The sequence below is a fragment of the Neoarius graeffei genome, chromosome 2 (genome assembly GCF_027579695.1).
Source record: "Neoarius graeffei isolate fNeoGra1 chromosome 2, fNeoGra1.pri, whole genome shotgun sequence".
Lineage (NCBI taxonomy): Eukaryota > Metazoa > Chordata > Actinopteri > Siluriformes > Ariidae > Neoarius > Neoarius graeffei.
In genome coordinates, this window is record NC_083570.1 from 56239030 (window position 1) to 56262768 (window position 23739).

At 42.0% G+C, this 23739-nt stretch overlaps 1 protein-coding gene across 2 annotated transcripts in view; it reads left to right on the top strand.

Moving 5' to 3' along the window:
• pnpla2 (patatin-like phospholipase domain containing 2) overlaps positions 1-23739 on the top strand; it is a 52585-nt gene that overhangs the window by 24454 nt on the left and 4392 nt on the right. For both annotated transcript variants that reach the window (XM_060914470.1, XM_060914469.1), the window contains exons 2-8: positions 1189-1421; positions 2489-2554; positions 14751-14963; positions 15126-15186; positions 18019-18192; positions 18287-18419; positions 19392-19514. In XM_060914470.1, coding sequence (XP_060770453.1) covers positions 1189-1421; positions 2489-2554; positions 14751-14963; positions 15126-15186; positions 18019-18192; positions 18287-18419; positions 19392-19514 — 1003 coding nt within the window. The remainder of the gene's footprint in view (positions 1-1188; positions 1422-2488; positions 2555-14750; positions 14964-15125; positions 15187-18018; positions 18193-18286; positions 18420-19391; positions 19515-23739) is intronic.

A 23739-nucleotide genomic window follows, 5' to 3' on the forward strand; every position in this document is an offset into this window, starting at 1 on the left:
TCTTCGTGCAACCGTGTAATATCCTCTATATACATACACATAGATACACATATATTAAAATATGCAGTAAAATATATACTGTACATGCACATATATACGTGTGCAGATACAGTACAACATATAGTGCAATATGCAGTGTAACAGTTTTTAGATAGATTAATCCCAGAGGTAAATTCACAGATTACAGCATCAATCCAAAAAGTAAAGTGCGATATAAACATGTTATATAGTCTAGGAGATAATATAAGTATCGCCTTATATACACAAGTCCTTGGAGTAAATGTGAAAGTGTTGGTGCAATACTAAGTATTAACACTGGTAAAGTGAATCTAGTTTTACAAGTCCGAGTGTCAGTGCAATACTGGAGTAATTACGTATTAATGACATTGTAATTAAACAACATATTATGAAACTTTTTTTTTTTTTTGGTCCTAAAGCTAGCCTTTAGATAACTGCAGGTATGATCTCTTAGTTTTTGAATCTACTGGATTATCTCTAGGTCAGGTCTAGAAGTTGTAGGAGTTCTCGGGCTTGTCAGGACACTTCAAGTTTCTATGTAAAACCCCTTTCAGAAATGATTCGAAGTCTCTTTGAAACCCTGAGGAACCCATTTTCTCTAAGAACAGCATAGGTCATAGCATCAATTAGCTAGCTGTGTGTTTTTTGTTTGTTTTTTTCCTGCTGCATTGTGAACTTTTTTTTAAAGAATTTTTTAGGCTTTTTTTCACCTTTATCGGACAGGACAGTGAAGAGACAGGAAATGAGTGGGAGAGAGAGATGGGGAGGGATCAGGAAATGACCCTGGGCCAGAATCGAACCCGGGTCCCCGGATTTATGGTATGGCGCCTTATCCACCTGAGCCACAACGCCCCTGACATTGTGAACTTTTTAAACGCACTTGATGCAGATGGTCTGGAAGCAGAAAAAGAAAACGGAGAGGGTTGTTTTTTTTTTTTTCCCAGAAATTAAGATGTTGTAGCTGCTGTCTTTTCTAAGTAATGAAGGCTTCATAATTCTCATGATAAAAAGCAAAGAGACCAGTGGATGTGCTGAGCAATACTGCAGACTGATTCCTTTAAAAATCAATCATGTATTTGATAACATCTCGCCTGCTGCTCTTCACTGGAATAATGCATAATCTCTGTTCTTAACTCAACCTTGTCTTTGCACGCCTTCATGCTTTTCCAGGAGAGCTATGCAACGGATACCTCACTGTTGCAAAGGAAGCGAGGAAGCGGTTTCTGGGACCAATGCATCCTTCCTGTAACCTGGTGAAGTTAGTACGGAGCGTGATATCTCCGCTACTGCCACATGATGCGTACACCAAGGCCACAGGCCGACTGAGCATCTCTCTCACTCGGGTCACAGATGGGGAGAATGTCCTGGTGTCTCACTTCACCAGCAATGAGGACCTGATGCAAGTAAGAATCGCACACATCATGTACAAAATCAGTTTTAGAAAAAGTCTGATTTTGCATTTCTGGGCAGGTGTGCTTTATAATTGTCACTTTTTGTGGTGAGCACAAGAAATTTATATCATCAACATGTTTCTGCTATGAGAGCTATCAGCCAGAAAACACAATGAATTAATGATTTTTTTTTTTTTTTTTTTTTTTTTTAAAGTAGTAACCTGAGATAAATATTGCAAAACTGAGTTGCTAGACACTTCATAGGTTTGGTATTTCTTTAAGAGTCAGGTCACATGTGCCGTGACCTCACCGGGATCGACCGTGTCCTATAAAGTCCATGTTACTGTGGGCTGAAAAGTAGCAAAATGAGTCTAAATCATTTCAGATAATTTTGGCAAATCTGTATCAGTGATGTTAAAGCATCAGGAAAAGGACCTGCGAAATATAGAAAAAGTGTGATACCTTCAGTATCCTTGGCAACCCTTGGACCATAATAATATGACCAGAAGAGATCGTGTGCAACACCTTCAGAATTACAGTATGTTATCTGCATTTTTAGTGAAAACTTGTTCAAATACTTCATCTCATCTCATTATCTCTAGCCGCTTTATCCTGTTCTACAGGGTCGCAGGCAAGCTGGAGCCTATCCCAGCTGACTACGGGCGAAAGGCGGGGTACACCCTGGACAAGTCGCCAGGTCATCACAGGGCTGACACATAGACACAGACAACCATTCACACTCACATTCACACCTACGCTCAATTTAGAGTCACCAGTTAACCTAACCTGCATGTCTTTGGACTGTGGGGGAAACCGGAGCACCCGGAGGAAACCCACGCGGACACGGGGAGAACATGCAAACTCCGCACAGAAAGGCCCTCGCCGGCCACGGGGCTCGAACCCGGACCTTCTTGCTGTGAGGCGACAGCGCTAACCACTACACCACCGTGCTGCCTGAAGACATACTTAAACTTATTTGTTTTCTATTTGCACAAATGTTATTTAAAAAAGCAACAAATATACAGTAGCAAATGCAACTTCAGGTTTTACAGTTTGTGTGTGTTTGTGTGTTTGAGCAGGCGTGTGTGTGCAGTTCCTTTATTCCTGTGTACTCTGGCATTATACCTCCTACCCTTCAGGGAGTGGTGAGTACTACATTTATTCTTCATGTTTTGTCATAGAAATGTGTATGTTAGATGTGTCACTACACAAATTCAGCCCGATTTTGAAACGCAAATTTCCAGTGTCGGGCAGCAATAGGAATATCAGGAACGGCAGACGGGCCTCACAGTGTGACCTAATCGAAGGACTGTGACATGTCATCTAGGACAGGGTTTCTCAAACTTCTTTGCTCTGGGGCCCAGTAATGTTAGGCCTTGGTGCTGCAAGGCCCTGCATAGACCTACGCCTCTGTGCGCCCCCCTGAACACCCCCTCCTAGGCTTGGGAAGATTCACCGATGCACATCGGAAAATCGATACGACCTGTTAAGATGCAGTTGCATCGATTTGCAAACGTCGCATCGGAAAAAACCGCACATAAACTCGAGATGCATCGTATCTAAACTGTCTGCATCGATATAAACCGATTAATATCTTAATTTAATACATATAATGAATAAATTATAACATAACAGTTTAGAAAAGGGTCTGGTATTTCTGGGTTTCATCTCTCTATCTCTCTCCTACTCAAGTCTCGGCTCAAGTCTCGCGCGAATAGGCGGGTCCAACCTAGCTTTCGAGTAGGATAGAGGCGGAAAGTCAGCCAGATAGCGGTTAACATGGAGGAAGACAAAACATTGTTCATTCGGTGGTGGGTTTCAAGTCTAACGTATGGAAAGATTTCGGGTTCTACAAGCGAGGGGGAGAGCTGGACAAGACAACGGCCATATGTAAACTCTGCCGTTCCAGAGAGACCTGTAAGCACTTTATGTTGTACTTCTTGTGTTTCAAAATAAAAGGCACAGCTTTAATGCTTCAAGTGCCATAACTTGAACTACTCTGTATTCCATGGTGCACTTTTCTTCTGCATTGCATCGTATCGAATCGCATCGTATCGCACTGGACCGCATTGTATTAGAATTAAATCGTACTGTATCGCACCGTATCGCAGCATGCGGGAGAATCGTATCGCATCTTAGCACTGGCAATTTCATTAATCTTGAATGTATCGAATCGTTGGCAGTGTATCGAGATGCGTATCGTATCGCTTTGATTATGAAGATTCCCATCCCTACCCCCCCCCCCCCCCCCCCCCCACACACACACACACATTGTGTGCGCCTACATACATACATACATACATACATTTATTATTATTATTATTTATTTTTTTTTTTTTGTTAGTAGTACTTGTTACAAGTAGCAGGCTTATACCCACATAACAATACTTTGGCTAAATAAGACCTAACAGGAGTGCATTGGCAGAATTATAGAAAATTGCCAAATGACCAGTAACTGTCCAAAGATATGCCATTATTATAATAATAATAATAATAATAATTATTATTATTATTATTATTATTATTATTAATAGTAGGCCCATTATAATAATAATAATTATTATTATTATTGCTTAGGCCTAAACTATTATTAAACAAGGGAAACTAACAGAAGTGCTTTGGCTTTGAGATTATTGCCAAATTACATAAATATACTGATATGTAGGCCCAATAATTTGATATTATTATTATTATTATTATTATTGCATAAGAACCATTAAACCAAGATTTATTTATTTATTTTTTAACTTTTGTGTTTTAGATTTATTTATTTATTTATTTATTTATTTTTTTAACTACACCTTTGAACTTGAAGCACTGCCAAACAGTGCCTCAATAACATACACACACTTACTCTACCGTTCAAAAGTTTGGGGTCACTTTGAAATGTCCTTATTTTTGAAAGAAAAGCACTGTTCTTTTCAATGAAGATCACTTTAAACTAATCAGAAATGCACTCTATACATTGCTAATGTGGTAAATGACTATTCTAGCTGCTGGTTTTTGGTGCAATATCTCCATAGGTGTATAGAGGCCCATTTCCAGCAACTCTCACTCCAGTGTTCTAATGGTACAATGTGTTTGCTCATTGCCTCAGAAGGCTAATGGAGGATTAGAAAACCCTTGTACAATCATGTTAGCACAGCTGAAAACAGTTGAGCTCTTTAGAGAAGCTATAAAACTGACCTTCCTTTGAGCAGATTGAGTTTCTGGAGCTTCACATTTGTGGGGTCGATTAAATGCTCAAAATGGCCAGAAAAATGTCTTGACTATATTTTCTATTCATTTTACAACATATGGTGGTAAATAAAAGTGTGACTTTTCATGGAAAACACAAAATTGTCTGGGTGACCCCAAACTTTTGAACGGTAGTGTATAAAAAGGTCTATCAGAAACATGGGACCTCAAACCGAGAAACCTAAAGAGCCACTGTAGCCCTAATACTGACTGATTACACAGTCCCAGTATGAAGAAGGGACTAACAGGTCGAAACGAGGAAGACAGGGTGACAAGGCCACTCGGAGCGTGTTTTCTGAGTTGAGCCTGTTTCGGTATTTTGTCTTTGTGGCTGTCAAATGTGAAAATGCGGTCTCGCAGAGGTATGCTGAATGGAAAGGCATCAGTGTTTTCACTGCCATCTCACTCAGCTGGGGATATTCATCGCAGCAGGACAGCCAGAATTCAGACACAGAAAGTCGACCAAATCTCGACTGCAGACCAGCATCGCACGAAAGCTCCAGAAGTTTATCCTGCACCACAGGTGGCAGAGCGCTCGTTTCTGGGTTGGTGAACGGATCTCTTACCCATTGCTTTTCCGTGAGCTGGGATTTTGAGGGGAAGTATGAATCAAAATGACGCAGTGTTTCGGTAAGGTGCTGCACGATCATTGCCGGCACCTGCCCCAAATCCACACCTTCATCAGCCAGAGACGACAGACAGCCGAGCATGTCAAACACACCTCTATTAATTCTGTTGGTCCAGACTGAGAACTTCTTTTTGAAAGCCATGATTATATCATTGACTTGAAAAATGTCACACGCTTGGCCTTGGATCGACAGGTTTAGCATATTTAAATGGTCCAGGATGTCAAAGATAAGCTACCTTTATAAGCCAAGACTGATCTCGCAGGTGATCGGCAAGATTGGACTGTTTATTTGTCAAGAATGCCTCAACTCGTACACTCTGTTCACCATTTTATCCCGTGACAGCCAACGAACCTCAGAGTGCAAGAGCAGATGAACATGATCTGCACCCATCTCATCACACAGAGCTGTAAATAGACGGGAATTTGTCGGATTGGCCTTAATGAAGTTCACCATTTTGACCACTTGATTTAAAACTTGATGAAGCTCTGTGGACAGGCATTTAGAGGCAAGTACCTCTCGATGAATAACACTGTGCGTTCCCTGCACTGATGGTGAAACGGCTTTTACCCGAGCAACAACTCCGTTGTGCCTGCCGGTCATAGCCGCTGCCCCATCTGTGCAGACACCGACGCAACGCCCCCATATCAACCCATGCCCAGAGATGTACCCATCAAGCATACGGAATATTTCTCCAGCGGTTGTGGTCCCTGGAAGCACCTTACAAAACAAAAAATCCTCATGAAACCGGCCCTCATGAGCATATCTGATGTAGACCAGAAGCATAGCCAAGTTAGAGAGATCCATAGTCTCATCCAATTGAATGGCAAACCAGTCAGATGACTTCGCCCTTTCTAAAATTTGCATTTCGATGTCTGCCGCCATATCATCAATTCGACGACAGACCATGTCATTTGACAGAGGAATCTCTTTTACTTTGGCTGCAGCAGCCAGACCCAACACCTCACTACAAGCAGTAACAATCGAAGGCATCTCCCCAATTGTGAAGGGTGCCTGACATTTGGAAATGTGGTGTGAAATCATGTATGATGCCTTTGTTAGCTTTTCATTCTCGGTCAAATTACTTTTCAGCACTTTAGTTTGGGTGGCCAATTCATCACGTTTTCTTCTGAAAAAATCCTCTGATTTCTCCTCGAGATGCGAATGTTTAGTTTCCAAATGCCGGCGTAATTTGGATGGCTTCGTTGCTTAGCATGGTTTGGCAGATAACACAGATTGGTTTCGGGGGACAACTATCACTTGAAATAAAGCCGAATTGCATGTATGAAGGGTCGTAATTGCGAGTGAACGGGCGATATTTTTTTGCCTCTGGCTCATGTTGTGTATCTGCACTGTCAGATGGGCGCTTTCCAAAGAAAGAGTCGAGAGTAGCTTGCTTTGAACATGCCATGATATCGCTCTTATAAAGTGTGTGTGTGCGCGAATGACTGACTGGACTTGGGACAGAATGAATGAATAAGTGCAAGTGTGCAACCTCGCGCGGGCGGGAACGCTTAACATTCTAGAATGGGGGGGCGGGACTTGCGCTACGTGGCACACAGTGACGAAAGCACTGAGAGCAGAGCCAGCCAATCGCTCTTCTAGATAATCTGATTGACAGTGACCAGTAGTTTGAAATTATAATACTGACTACTAGTGCAGAGGCAGGCTTGCGGACCGACGGTAATCTTCTCACGGATCGGTACCGGTCCATGCCTCATAGATTGAGAAACGCCGATCTAGGACATCCCATGACACCTGGACGAAAATCCTAGCATATCAGATTTTTTTTTTTTAATACCCTCGTCTAGTTTGACAACTCCTGCAATGTGTTTTTTGATGTTCATTCCGTAGCCGTGATTGAAAATTTCTTGACGGTTTTCCCCGATGACACGCAAGGACATGAACGATGATTGGTCAGGGTCAAACTTGTAGTGCTGCCAGTCTCTCAGCCAAGACATGGCAAAATTTTATGGCACTACGATCGCCTAATCTGACATGGTGGCAAAAAGATCACGAAAGACAAAAATAGTCAATATAGTGTAGTCCAGTGTTTCGCAAAGTGTGTCCGTGAGAGACCTCAAGTGGTCCGCGAGGTGGTCTACAAATGTAGTCAGCGTTTTCAAGATAAGCTAGCGTATGCTTTGTAACATTATTAGAAATTTAAATTTATCCAATCTTGTTTTTAACGGCAATCAAACGGGCCTGTAATTTCATCATTATTATTATTATTTAAAAAGCGTTCTGCATCTGAATTTGCACCACATAAAACTTGTAGTGTGCACGTGCTCTTATTCCGCCTCTCGTCTCTAGGCAACAGTCACCTCACAAATCTCTGCCTCACAGGCAGGCAGACCTGAAAACAAGCAAACCAAAATTCTCAACATATAATAGGCTAATCCTAACTAGCTCGTGTTCGTGGCGATTTTTTTTTAATTTGCTGAAAGTGAAACAAGGATGGAGAAGTGACTGACAGGTTCAGTTAAGAGGAAAAAACCTGACACTACCGACACAAGCATCAATAAGGAGAAAATGCAAAGAAAAGAAGATTCCCGTTAGCACGGAGTCCCCAACACAGGAAGAACAAGAGGTTGGGTTTTCAGCACTGGTTGGGTTGAAAACTAAAAATCAAAACCAAGTCAATGTGGCCCCCAATCTCAGATTAAAGCTGTCCAGCTTGGAACCAGATATTAAATCATTGATGCTTAGTATGCATCAGCACCACTCCTCCCATTAAGAAAAAAGAGTCAGTTTTGAGCAGAAGACAAGTAAGCGTAATCTGTTAAATCTAAAATTTTTGTTCATTTCAGTTCATTCATGTTCCTCCTAATTTTGAACAATTTTGAACTATTGATATGAAATGTTCTGATTAACTGTTTGCCGAATTTTAAACCTCCATACTTTTGGCTTTAAAAACCACGGAGGATACGGAATGGATAGGCCTTTAATGTATTTAGGCCCACTTTACACGGGGACGGTCTGAAACACAAAAATGCAAAAGTTCGTTTTCGTTCTCACTTTTTTCCGCGTCTACACGACCGTTTTCAAGGAGGAAATCTGCGTCTATACGGTGACGCATAAATGTGTGGAATTCAATTGGATGTGCATGCCAGGCGGCTAGGTGGTGCTGTGAAAGACCTCCGCTATGTCTGCACGCATGCGCAACGTCTTCCGTCTTGTCTGATCTGCACATCTGCGTCGCGAAAACTTTGACTACTCTGGCTATGGTAAGTAAAAAAGTAAGAGCATACTATACCTGCCTCTGTTCATTAACGGTATATGTGCAGATTCGGTATAGATGTTCGAAGGACTCCTGGACGTTTATTAAAGCTGCCAGAGCAGCTTGAAGGTCCGTTGGATCGATGTAATCAGACATGCTCTTACTTTTTTACTTACTTTCTTACTTCCCGAGCTGGCATGTACAGTATATGACATATGTATGACATATGTATGACGTAAACGCGTACCTGACGTGAGCAGATCCGCGCAGAGTTTCGCGTATTGGGTAGTTTAGACGGATATGCAACGGGGGCTGTTTTTAACTTATCCACTCTGGAAGGCATTTTCAATTTTTTCTGTTTTTCAGCCTCGTAAACGCCGTCCCCGTGTAGACGAAAGGCACTTCCGATAAAATATTTAGTCGTTTTTACCCGACAGCGTCCTCGTGTAAATGGGCCCTTAGTTAACGATAATTTTTTCAATTAAAAACACCTAATAGTACACATCTCTGTATGGTCTGTGTGTGTTGTGGGGTGGGGCGGGTGTTGACAGGTGGTCCCTGAATTTTTTTTTTTTTTTTTTTGGGGGACAAAGTGGTCCTTGGTCTGAAAGTTTGAGAAACACTGGTGTAGTCTGATCCCAGGATTAGGCACTATCTGTTCCTGGTAGAGTGTAATCAGATGCACTTGAACCTAAGAAAGGAAACACATTTAAATAAGTTTATCTTGACAGTATTTGTGATCTTCATTGTGATTGTGGACTTTGCTAGTATACACTGCAAAAAATAAAAATCTTAGGAAGTTTATTTGTCTATTTTCAAGTCAGAACATCTAGCCACCCTTATTATAAGACATAATTGCCCAACAAGCAAAACCTCATTTAGCTAGAAAGGCTAGTTTTTAGACAGTCCATCTTGAAAATCTTGTATAGACAAAATGTCTTGAAAAAGTCTTATTTGGAGCACCTTTGAAAATAAAACAAGTTTTTTTTTAAAAACAAGTAAGTACATTTTGGACATTTGTCAAATGCGGTTCATCTTGTTTCAAGAAAAAAAAAGTATGCTTGTTTTGGGAATAAATGAACTTTACTGAAATCTTTGAATCTTTCATTACAATTCAACTCCACCTTACAGATCCTACGTTTACTGCGACTGTTTTCTCAGTCATTCAGAGTGAGCTCCTTCTACAGGGAGTGCAGAATTATTAGGCAAGTTGTATTTTTGAGGATTAGTTTTATTATTGAAAAACAACTATGTTCTTGATGAACCCAAAAGACTCATAAATATCAAAGCTGAGTATTTTTGGAAGTTGGAGTAGGGCTTTCTTAGTTTTAGCTATCTTAGGAGGATATCTGTGTGTGCAGGTGACTATAACTATGCATAATTATTAGGCAACTTAACAAAAAACAAACATATACCCATTTCACTCATTTATTTTCACCAGGGAAACCAATATAACAACTCAACATTCACTAATATACATTGCTGGCATTCAAAAAAAAAAAAAAAAACAAATCAGTGACTAATATAGCCGCCTTTCTTTACAAGGACACTTAAAAGCCTGCCATCCATGGATTCGGTCAGTGTTTTGATCTGTTTGCGATCAACATTGCGTGCAGCAGCAACCACAGCCTCCCAGACACTGTTCAGAGATGTGTACTGTTTCCCCTCCTTGTAGATCTCACATTTGATGAGGGACCACAGGTTTTCTATGGGGTTCAGATCAGGTGAACAAGGAGGCCACGTCATTAATCTTTCTTCCTTTAGACCCTTTCTGGCCAGCCATGCTGTGGAGTACTTGGATGCATGTGATGGAGCATTGTCCTGCATGAAAATCATGTTTTTCTTGAAGGATGCTGACTTCTTCCTGTACCACTGCTTGAAGAAGGTGTCTTCCAAAAACTGACAATAGGACTGGGAGTTGAGCTTGACGCCATCCTCAACCCGAAAAGGTCCCACAAGCTCATCTTTGATGACACCAGCCCATACCAGTACCCCACCTCCACCTTGCTGGCGTCTGAGTCGGACTGGAGCTCTCTGCCCTTTGCTGATCCAGCCACGAGCCCATCCATCTGGCCCATCAAGACTCACTCTCATTTCATCTGTCCATAAGACCTTAGAAAAATCAGTCTTGTGATACTTCTTGGCCCAGTCTTGACGTTTCATCTTGTGTGTCTTGTTCAGTGGTGGTCGTTTTTCAGCCTTTGTTACCTTGGCCGTGTCCCTGAGTATTGCACACCTTGTGCTTTTTGACACTCCAGTGATGTTGCAGCTCTGAAATATGGCAAAACTGGTGGCGAGTGGCATCTTGGCAGCTTCACGCTTGACTTTCCTCAGTTCACGGGCAGTTAGTTTGCGCCTTTTTTTTTCAACGCGCTTCTTGCGACCCTGTTGACTATTTTGAATGAAGCGCTTGATTGTTCGATGGTAATGCTTCAAAAGCTGGGCAATTTTAAGAGTGCTCCATCCCTTTGCAATATATGTCACTATTTTTGACTTTTCTGAGTCCGTCAAATCCCTCTTCTGACCCATTTTGCCAAAGGAAAGGAAGTTGCCTAATAATTTTGCACACCTGATATAGGGTGTTGATGTCATTAGACCACACCCCTTTTCATTACAGAGATGCACATCACCTGATATGCTTAATTGGTAGGAGGCTTTCAAGCCTATGCAGCTTGGAGTAGGCCAACATGCATAGAGAGGGTAATGTGGTCAACATACTCATTTGCCTAATAATTCTGCACTCCCTGTAGATGCTGTACAGACTCGAGACCAGACAAGTGCCTTCAAAAAGGCTAGGAGTGAGTGGAGGGTGTTTTAGTGAGGGCTTTTTGGAATGCTGTGAGTTAAGTTCAGTGTTTTTTTTTTTGTGCCTGATCTTGTAAACCCCTCGTACACATGAATAGTCAGTGCCCCCAAAATGCACTGTTGCTTTGGCGCTGTGTAAGCACTGTAAGTCAAAATGCATAGACTATTTATTTATTTATTTATTTATTTATTTATTTATTTATTTTGGTGCCTGAGGTCCTGGGGAAGTGGAATCTTAAGAGATGTTTTAAGCTAGCCGCACACTACGCCAATCCACGCGGTACCGAACCGACCCATTTCAGAGCCGACTCCCGACAGGGCACGCACATATCCCCGACTAACTCACGACTGTTGACGAGTGCAGTCGCGATTGAAGCGACACCAAACGAGATTATGCGAACTAAGCATCATAACAAACATTCTGCTAAATATCACGTGACAACTTAATAGCTTTGTGATTGGCTATTGGATATAGTTACTGTTAAATCCAACACTTGAAGATGCTACAGGCTGAATTACAAATGACACAACATGGAATATGTAGCGCACTATCTAGGCTGCATGAGCTATTATTCCCAACCTTAAATAGTGCACTTATATAGGGGAGTTAAAGCGATTTGGAATTCAGCCACGCAACTTGAGCAGAGTGGCTTTCCAGCCCACTGTGTCTATGGATAAAGCTTCAGTCTATGGAATTACAGTATATACCTGCATTAGGTGCTACCAACACGCATTTCTCGCGCTAGAAATTGTGTTTAATGATGTCACGTGTTATATGCGAAAGATATGATTGGCTATTGCTAGCGACTCTCGCCGATCAGTCTGGCTCCCGATTAGTTTTTCGAATCGGCTGTGAGATGAGTCGGTACCATCGAAAACTAGTCTTTACGCCTGACTCGCGACTTCAGTTGGCTCGGTACGCTGAAAATCAGCGTAGTGTGCGGCTAGCTTTAATGTTTGAATGTTGAAATGGGAAAAAAAAAAAATAAACTTGTTGCAATGCTACACGTGTCGTCAACTTGATTCAAGATAGTCTCTGGTCTCATATCTAGAGTATTTTACTAATTACAGGTCACAAAAGGAGAATTTTTTAAGGTAGCAATGCTTAGTTGTAGAATTGAACAATCCTAATATTAGTATATTTATCTTAAATTCAGTTTTTACTGCTAAGACTTTGTCATGAATTTAAGTGAAATACCCTTAAAATGAAATAAATAAAAATGACTTGACTGGCTAAATGTAAGAAGTACGATCTTGTTATAAGAACTATTTTGATTATTTTGAGTTAATCAGATCTCGCATAATAAGTTCCTCAATCTTATTTTGGAATTATTTCATCTAAAAACAGGTTAGATTTTTCATCTTACTTTAAGAAATCTTACCAAGTCAAATTTGACTAGTTCCATTGGCAGATTTTTTTCACCTGATTCAAGCAAATATGCTTTGTTTTAATCTTTTACTTCTTATTTTTGAAAGGCCATTTTTTTGCAGTGTACAGTATACTAAGCGGTTTAATTTCAGCAATCTTAAACATAAAGGAAAATGGTCAGGTTTCATCATTGGCTCCTAAAAACAAACCATTTTCCGACGCTGTTCACTGTGGAAATCCAGAATACCGTGTCGCTGTTGACCGAGCTCAGCGGCATAGCGGTCTTTAAGATGGCAAGCACTATAGTGTTGACAGTATTAGCACAGATGTTGAAGTGTTAGAACTTTTTTTATCTGTTTAAGCAGAGTATACCGATGAGGAGGTAATCCAGCTAGACAGACCAAATACTTAAAGCTCTGCTACATCACTCTGTTCAGGCAGGTAGAGATGAAGAAGAGGTAATTCCTTCCGGCAACAGTATCGGCAAGTAGTTGAACGGCACTGTGGGCAGGAAACCATTAACCAAAGTGAAAATAGAGCAGTGCGTGTTGTTGACAGAAGTTGAAACTTCATTCTGAAATGAATCCTAGATGCCATTAAAGCTCACGATGTGTTAATTATGGCTGTATAAAGAATATTCACATCATTCAGGGTGGATTTGGTAAACGTTTTTATCAGCCTTCAGCACACACAACACCCACAATGTCACGATACAGGATTGCGTTACATATGAGTCACTGGATGTGGGAAGAATTTCACTCGAGGGAACAATGTTTTGATGTTGCAACTGTGCGTGCTGAAAATAGACGTTTCTGTTTTGCTTATACTGTGTTTATATCTTGTTGGGGGACAAAAAGTGACATCTGTTGTCACGTGTGCTTTTGAGTGAAGCATGGTGCGTGTGTGTTTGTGCCAGAACTGTGCCAGAAGCATTTCAGTGTTGAGTGTGTATACACGCGCTGCCAAGTATCACAAAGGCCATGCTCTTTTTGTACGAACATGCCTGTTCTTTTTTTGTACCTAGAAATAGACTATTGGATGACCCCAGTCCATCCTCGCAAGTTTTTATCATTTTCATGAGGGAAAATTCTTACATTTTAAAGCTCCTAAATGTATTTTAAAAAGAAGGAATTGGACCTGGAAATTTGTCTCGTCTCATCTCATTATCTCTAGCCGCTTTATCCTGTTCTACAGGGTCGCAGGCAAGCTGGAGCCTATCCCAGCTGACTACGGGCGAAAGGCGGGGTACACCCTGGACAAGTCGCCAGGTCATCACAGGGCTGACAGACACAGACAACCATTCACACTCACATTCACACCTACGGTCAATTTAGAGTCACCAGTTAACCTAACCTGCATGTCTTTGGACTGTGGGGGAAACCGGAGCACCCGGAGGAAACCCACGCGGACACGGGGAGAACATGCAAACTCCACACAGAAAGGCCCTCGCCAGCCACGGGGCTCGAACCCGGACCTTCTTGCTGTGAGGCGACAGCGCTAACCACTACACCACCGTGCCGCCCTGTTACTGAATAAATAAACTTAAATAGTTATAACGTGGAAAATTCCTTTTAATTTTGTTCTAAGGGTGTGCACGTTTTGGTTGCATCGTCGCTTCTATTAAACACTTTGTACTAACTATGGTTTACATAATATTTGGCATATATATAATATATATATATATATATATATATATATATATATATATATATATATATATATATATACAGTTGTGGTCAGAAGTTTACATACAGTGACATGAATGTCCTCTTGGATATGAATGTCATGGCGATATTTGGGCTTTCAGTCATTTCTTTGAACTCTTCTTTTTCTGTGGCAGAATGTACAGCATACATCTTTAATTTAAAAAAAAACAACACTAGAATTTGGTGCACAAGTTTTAATTTTCTTTGGGTTTTCTGAAATCAACACAGGGTCAAAAGTATACATACAGCACACCTAATATTGACATTTTAGAGGTTATGCGTAGTCATGGAAACTTGTGGCCAACTCATGGAAAAGTCATGGAAGTTTGTTGGTTAAAATGTGTACGAACCCTGATTTCTGTCTTGATGTGCCCCCAGCGGTATGTGGATGGAGGGCTCAGTGATAATTTGCCGCAATATGAGCTCAAGAACACCATCACGGTATCTCCATTCTCAGGGGAGAGTGATATCTGCCCCCGAGATTACAGCTCCACCAACCTGCACGAACTCCGATTTAGCAACACGTCAATACAGCTCACGCTCGCCAACCTGTATAGGTGCTCCAGAGCGCTGTTCCCTCCAGATCCACAGGTCAGTAAACCAACACACACGCGCACATGCACTCTGGTCCTGTTTCAGCTTTAATACTGATGCTCCATTTACACATACAAAACAAAACCGTAAACTGTCCTGAAACTGTGCACGTTTCAGCTTTACAAATCTTTTTTTTTTTTTTCTTCTTTCTTAAATCAGGTGCTGGAGATAGTGTGCCAGGAAGGATACAACGATGCGCTACATTTCCTAAAGAAAAATGGTAAGGGAAGAAAGAAAGGTTTATCATATACACTACTGTTCAAAAGTTTGGGGTCACTTTGAAATGTCCTTATTTTTGAAAGAAAAGCACTGTTCTTTTCAATGAAGATCACTTTAAACTAATCAGAAATCCACTCTATACATTGCTAATGTGGTAAATGACTATTCTAGCTGCTGGTTTTTGGTGCAATATCTCCATAGGTGTATAGAGGCCCATTTCCAGCAACTCTCACTCCAGTGTTCTAATGGTACAATGTGTTTGCTCATTGCCTCAGAAGGCTAATGGAGGATTAGAAAACCCTTGTACAATCATGTTAGCACAGCTGAAAACAGTTGAGCTCTTTAGAGAAGCTATAAAACTGACCTTCCTTTGAGCAGATTGAGTTTCTGGAGCATCACATTTGTGGGATCGATTAAATGCTCAAAATGGCCAGAAAAATGTCTTGACTATATTTTCTATTCATTTTACAACTTATGGTGGTAAATAAAAGTGTGACTTTTCATGGAAAACACAAAATTGTCTGGGTGACCCCAAACTTTTGAACAGTAGTGTACATTCACCGGCCACTTTAATAGGAACATGTGTACACCTGCCATGTTGCAGTGGCGCAACGCATCAAATCATTCATACACAGGACAAGAGCTTCAGTAAACGTTCACATTAAAGTGCCATTCCACCATTGGATGTATTCTTTGGCATAAAATACAATATATTTTATGACAACATGACTAGACAGAGGGCGGCACGGTGGTGTAGTGGTTAGCGCTGTCGCCTCACAGCAAGAAGGTCCGGGTTCGAGCCCTGTGGCCGGCGAGGGCCTTTCTGTGCGGAGTTTGCATGTTCTCCCCGTGTCCGCGTGGGTTTCCTCCGGGTGCTCCGGTTTCCCCCACAGTCCAAAGACATGCAGGTTAGGTTAACTGGTGACTCTAAATTGAGCGTAGGTGTGAATGTGAGTGTGAATGGTTGTCTGTGTCTATGTGTCAGCCCTGTGATGACCTGGCGACTTGTCCAGGGTGTACCCCGCCTTTCGCCCGTAGTCAGCTGGGATAGACTCCAGCTTGCCTGCGACCCTGTAGAACAGGATAAAGCGGCTAGAGATGATATGAGATGAGATGACTAGACAGAGAAATCTTTTCGCTTCAAAATGATACATCAAACATAATTTTTTGACAACGACAAGTATATTAATTTTGCGACCAAAGTCACCTACCCTTTTAATTTCCGCGCGTGATGTCATTGGCAGGTTCCCCTTCTTGTGTACCACGTGTCGGTCTATTTTTAGACCAGGAAACCCCCAAAGTGAGAGGGTCATTTCTCCTCGTATATGGGGGCCAAAAAAATTGCGAAAAATTGAGTTAATCTTTCAGTTAGCTAAATTTATTGGTATTAGCTAGATTTATTGGTATTATTTTTATCGCGTTCTATCCGCCATTGCTGATAATATGTGCCACGTCACGTGGTACACAAGAAGGGGAACCTGCCGATGACATCACGCGCGGAAATTAAAAGGGTAGGTGACTTTGGTCGCAAAATTAATATACTTGTCGTTGTCAAAAAAATTATGTTTGATATATCATTTTGAAGCGAAAAGATTTCTCTATCTAGTGATACCATTTATATATGTTGTCAAAATATATTGTATTTTATGTCAAAGAATACATCCAATGGTGGAATGGCACTTTAAACATCAGAATGGGGAAAATGTGATCTCGGTGACTTTAACCAAGAAGGGCCGGTTTGAATGTTTCAGAAACTGCTGATCTCTGAGTTTTTGCGCCCCCCCCCCCCCCCCCCCCCAGGGTTTATACAGAATGGTACAAAAAAAAACATCCAGTGAATTGCAATTGCGCTCGTGGAAACGCCTTGCTGATGAGGAGGTCAAAGGAGAAATAGCCAGGGGTGCGTTTCCCAAAAGCCTCTTCACGCTAAGAGCATCTTAACTAGGAGAGAGAGTGTTCATTGTGATGCTCGCTCTACTATTTAATGATGTAATTATTTCTGCTACGATGCTTTTGGGGAAACCTATCCCAGACTGGTTTGAGCTGACAGTTAGGTGACCTTAACTCAAATTCTCACTCTTTCCAACCATCAGAAAAGCATTTCACAATGCAAGCGTGCCGAGCCTCAAGATGAATGCGCTACAACAGTAAAAGATCACAGCGAGTTTTAATACAGGTGTTCTTATTAAAGTGGCCTATTGGTCAGACAGATAGTGACGTCTGTATTTTGTACTCTATTAAAATGTATGTAGAATGGGATTATCTGAAATGACTGCAGTTATGGATTGAATAAGCTGCTTATTAAAATTTGCCAGGGCGGCACGGTGGTGTCGTGGTTAGCGCTGTCGCCTCACAGCAAGAAGGTCCGGGTTCGAGCCCCGTGGCCGGCGAGGGCCTTTCTGTGCGGAGTTTGCATGTTCTCCCCGTGTCCGCGTGGGTTTCCTCCGGGTGCTCCGGTTTCGCCCACAGTCCAAAGACATGCAGGTTAGGTTAACTGGTGACTCTAAATTGAGCGTAGGTGTGAATGTGAGTGTGAATGGTTGTCTGTGTCTATGTGTCAGCCCTGTGATGACCTGGCGACTTGTCCAGGGTGTACCCCGCCTTTCGCCCGTAGTCAGCTGGGATAGGCTCCAGCTTGCCTGCGACCCTGTAGGACAGGATAAAGCGGCTAGAGATGATGAGATGAGGTTAAAATTTGCGGCACTGTAATACTGTGAAGAGCTGTTTCTAAGTGTTGCAGTGCCCTCTAGTGGTCATCACTATTGCAAGCACAAGGAGAAAAAATAAAAATTTTTGCCCTGTTCAGGTCTCTAACATATTGTTTGTTTCTCAGGTCTGTTACAGTTCCGGCGTCCTCAGCACCCCCTGAGTAACAGTAACATGAGGGTTGAAGAAGACCCCGAGAACGAGAATGATCAAAGGCATAGAGGAGAAAGAGAGATGATGCCTGGCCCTCATTCAAGTGTAGAGGAGCATGGATTTGACTTTCCTCCAGAGCTGCAAAGGGGTATTGAAAGATTACACTCATGGAAGAGCATGCTCTAAATATTTCAGAAACTTGAAAGACTATCTTTGTCTCTCTTTTTCATTTCATTCAACAGCTTTCAGGGAGGGCTGTGAAGAAAGACAACGTTCCTTGCGGTATATAAGGAACATGCTACCAGTCAGGATGCTGTCGGCCATCTCCGTGCCATTCACACTGCCGCTGGAGTCAGCTCTGTCACTGAGTATCAGGTGACTCACTAGTTTAAAAATCCAAAAAAGCAGTTGGTCACATCCTTGGAATTAAGAGCCATTCATTCATTCAGTAAGTGCTGTATCCTGGTCAGGGTCAGCAGAAACACTGGGTGTGAGGTGAGAATACACCTTGGAGTCAGCTGTAACAAAATGGTCGAGGTCAAAAGTAATGAGATCCTTAATTGAGAAAGGTGAAAATGGTTTGGAATGTTTTCCTTCTTTCTTTGGGACAGGAACTGGTAGAGGAGCTTGTTCTAATTGTTATAATGACCAAATTTCTCACTCCTTCCAGCTTATCCCACTTATGTGTGTGTGGGGTTGCTGCTATGTGGACCCTATTGATCCGCATGTCGTATTAATTGGAGCATAGTTTTATCGTGGATGCCCTTCCTGCCGCAACCCTCCCATTTCCGGGCTTGGGAACCAACCGTTCAAACACACATTCACACCTATGGACGATTTAGAGTCGCCAGTTAACCCAACTGCATGTCTTTGGACTGTGGGGGAAACCGGAGCACCCGGAGGAAACCCACGGGGAGAACATGCAAACTCCACACAGAAAGGCCCTCGCCGGCCCTGGGGCTCAAACCCGGACCTTCTTGCTGTGAGGCGACAGCGCTAACCACCACACCACCTGTTACAGTGACCTTTAATAATGAATAAATTATTTGGTTGTGGTGTGTTTGATTTGTTTACTAGCAGTCTATTTAGTGATGTAATTGCCACATGGAGCTGATTTAACAGAACGCTTTTAGAGAACGATGCTGCTTCCTGCCGTGTGGTGGGAATGTGAAACAGGAAATTCTTTAGGAACTGTGTACTTCGCATTCAAGATGGCTCTATGGCTCTTAAGTTTTAAATACTTTAAATACTTATATTACTCTGTATTCTGCATTATTTCATTATTGTCTTGTTTCTTATGGATTCCAGTGTTTCTGTTTCTAAGTATGCATGATGACTCGTTGTCAGGTTGTTGGAATGGCTTCCTGATATTCAAGACGATGTGGGCTGGATTAAAGATCAGACTGTGAAGCTACTGAATTATGTCCTAAATCATGCCAGCAGGAATGTGTCCCAACAGCTGGTGGCACGGTGAGAAACTACGCACACGCAAACATGAGAACGTAAAGCAGATTCTTTAAAAGAAAAAAAAAGTATACGACAAAGCACAGAGATGCTACACATCACCTGTGGTGTGTACTGACATTTTTATCCCCCGCCCAAACGAAGTTTGGTGGGGGAAATAGAAACCTGTCCATCCATCCATCCGGTCGGTCAGTCACGGTTTCATTTCCGGGCCGTATCTTTAAAACTACTGAAGATATCTCATAAAACTTTGTGTTTTTATGGGTAGTATCTCACTGGGCTGCGACAGCCTGCGACTAGTTGGAGACACAACAATTGCAATAAACTATGCAACAGGGCTTTGAACCAGAATTTTTTTTCCTATTGGTTCGTTCCGAACAGAAACGGAATTTTAACGTTTCCGGTTTTGGGTTCCACCATTAAATAGACGTTCCCGAACCGGTTAGAACAAAAAAAATTTCGTTCCCGGAACGGTTAATTACGTTCCCTGTCAGCTGTTTAACAAATGGCTATAAAATTATGTCTCTGTCTCATCCAGCTTAAGCCAAATGTAGGCTAATTCTATTACAACCTTCATTAAATAAGACGAAATAATTCAAAACAATTATTATTTCAAATGTTGGCGATTTGGATTCTCAGTATGTCTTCCCATCTACACAAACAGAAAAAGTGCCAAAAATGAAAGAGAATTCGTTTAGTGTGTTACCAAAGGCTAGTCAGGCCCTATGCATTGATAGGCTAACAGAGGTTAACGTCATTTAATGTTCGCGAGCCTCTCATTAACGTGGACAAATATATTGATATCGTGTTTGAAATTGACGTTTTTGAATAACGATAGACTGCAATATTTACCTCTTATTTAAGATGTGGAGACGTGATAGTAGTCCACCCTCCCGCTCTCTCCATTCAGTCAGCGAACGTCACACAGGAAGTGAACCTCAGCGGGTCATAGAAACTTGCGCAGGAGAAGAACCACTTTTTTATTTGTAGGCTACGGAAACTTTGAGGAACGAAATAAAAACCGGTATTAACCGGTTACCATTATTTTTAATAAGCGTTTCTGTTCCGGAACATAAAAAAATAATAAAGTTTCTGGTTTCGTTTCTGTTCCATGTGAAATAGAAAAAGTTCCCGGTTTTCGTTTTCGTTCCTTGAACCGGTTCAAAGCCCTGCTATGCAACAATTTTCACTTGGAATCACACTGAATTGATATTCGCATATTGTATCGCAATCATTGTGTCTCCAACTAGTCGCAGGCTGTCGCAGCCCAGTGAGATACACCCGCACTTCCTGTCTCACGGAAACTGACTTGAGAAGGGTTCGGGACGGCTTTGCAACACCAGCGACGCATTTGCGGCTATTTTGAGAGAAATTTTGTCGCACGAGTTTTTTGAACACGTTCAAAATTTCAGCGACGAAGGAGCGACACTTTGCGACTCATGCGAGGAAATTGAGAAGCCCTGCGAATGTTTCAAGACACTTTTGAAACTCCTAGCGAATGACGTTCGCAAGCTGTCGCAGCCCAGTGAGTTACTGGCTTATCAAGCAACATCTTTTCAAATTTTTACATTAAAAAAATAGATTTTGACTTAGTTTCCAAGAGCAATGTTCATTTCCGAAGCATATCACCAAAACTATTCATGATCTGGATTTGAAACTTGGTATATATGTTAACAAGGTGATGTAGATGTGCCTTTTCATACTAAGAAATTTGAGAAATTAAAATTTTTCATGTTTCCGTGGAAACAATTTCAGATTTAGTATCTCAGGTTAGTCTTAAGGGTAGGTTTTGTTTCTGGAGCAGAACTTGAAAACTAAGTGGTACGGTCTTGAAAGTTGGTATATGTGTTGATTAAGTAATGTATATGTGCCTTTTGATACTAAGAAATGTGAGAAATTAAAATTTTTAGCTCACCCAGACCAAAGGTCCGGTGGGTTTATGCCATGGGCTGCTGAGGTCCGTGTAAAGAGGTAGGGTTGGTTTCCTGCAGCAGAACTTGAAAAATGTGACCAATAATATCTTGAAACTTGGTATATATTTGGTATATAGGGCGGAGGATATAGATGACTGTCTTCTTGTTGATAATTGATTTGCCATGGCATGTTGTACTTACTATCTTCTTTTGGCTGCTCCCATTAGAGGTCGCCACAGCAGATCTGGTCAGCATATTTAATTTGGCATAGGGTTTTACACCGGATGCTCTTCCTGATGCAACCCTGCCCAATCTATGCGGGCTTGGGACTGGCACCGAGTATGCACTGGCTTATGCAGCCCCAGTGACTGGGTCTTTTTATCTAATCTGCATGTCTTTGAACTGTGGGGGGAAACTGGAGCACCCGTAGTGAGCATGTTGTTCTTACTGTATGTTTTTATTAAAACTTCAATCAAAATCGACTGCCTTAACAACTATTGACTGGTCATGCTCACAGCCGTAATTGTGAAATGGTTTATAATGATGTACATCAAATCCCTGACAGTTATGTTCCTCTGTAATTCGCATATCGCTCATGACATGATACTCGTTGCACTGCATACTGCATTAAATGCTGTTTATTGATTATAGCACAGAAATGATTGCTCTTGGTTCCATTTAGTGCAACTGGAATTAAGGCTTTCTTTCTTACTGACCTCAACGTAATAGGATGCCGAGAGGTGTACCCCAAGGCTGTGTCCTGGGGCCATTGTTGTCAGCCTATAGCAGAGAAAATGTGTAGAGTGTAACCGGTCACTTAAAAGGGCAGGCTTACCCTTTCCAGAATCCAATTTTTTTTCCTTTTTTTTTTTTTTTTTTTAAATGTACAGGCTACTGCATGCACGCTGCAGCAAAACCTCCCCGAATTCAGTGTTAGCGATCCATTCGAAACCCATCACAAACTTTTTCTTCATCCGTGTGTTATATGTGGAAGTTCTGAACACAATATGCCTGATTATTTTCTTTCCTTCACTGGTTCAGATCCGTTACAACAGACTCAACATATGAAAACAGAATGGATCTCATCTCATCTCATTATCTCGAGCCGCTTCATCCTGTTCTACAGGGTCGCAGGCAAGCTGGAGCCTATCCCAGCTGACTACTGGCGAAAGGCGGGGTACACCCTGGACAAGTCGCCAGGTCATCACAGGGCTGACACATAGACACAGACAACCATTCACACTCACATTCACACCTACGCTCAATTTAGAGTCACCAGTTAACCTAACCTGCATGTCTTTGGACTGTGGGGGAAACCGGAGCACCCGGAGGAAACCCACGCGGACACGGGGAGAACATGCAAACTCCGCACAGAAAGGCCCTCGCCGTCCACGGGGCTCGAACCCGGACCTTCTTGCTGTGAGGCGACAGCGCTAACCACTACACCACCGTGCCGCCTGGGTTCCAAACTTTTTTTTTTTTTTAATATATGATGTATTTACATGAGCATCAGGTGAACAGTGCCAGAGCTACACCATTTTTTTTTTTTTTTAATATATATGTGACTGTAGCGAGGCCCTGATGTGGGTGGAGCACAGAAGCACGGCAGGCAGTTGTTTTTGTGTTTGAAGTATTGTCTTTATTGCTGCTTTTCAGCATAGGACTCAAAAATTCTCACACACACACAGGCTAGTATCGAGCCCTCGGCGCCAACCTCCCCTTCTCACTCTCCTCTTATAGGGCGTGGTCACTGGAGGAGACACACAAACACACGTTAATTGACAAAAGGTGTAGTGACATGACCACTCACCTTCCCTGACTCCGCCCTCCATTCACAAACGGACGCTCGGCCACGGCCCCGCTGCCACAGCGACGCACCCAAATACTCAGTTGCAAATCCACTGTAGTTAAGGACTCTTGCAAAAATTCATGAAAGGTTTTCCGTGCTTTGTGGTTTCCGGTTCTTTTGAAATCACGCTTCTCAGTGTTAATGTTGCGGGGGGGTTTTTTTCCCCTGTCTGTAGCTATGACTCTATCATTCTGTAAATTAATTTGCAGGTGTAGTCAGAGAAAAAAGGTTCTTGCGTTGAAGCTAATTGTGTTAACACAGCCTGCGGACACCGTCAGGTGAAAGGAAAAGTTATAACGCGTTAGCCAGCTGCCTACATATCATACTTTCTAACAATTAACATCTGGCCACAGGCCACATTTGGTCCTGGGGCTGGACTTTGAACACTCCTGCCCAAGGGGTTTTGTCTAGAACATGTTGGTCACATTTTTTGCTGCTTTATTTAACTTTCCCCACAGCAAAATGTTTG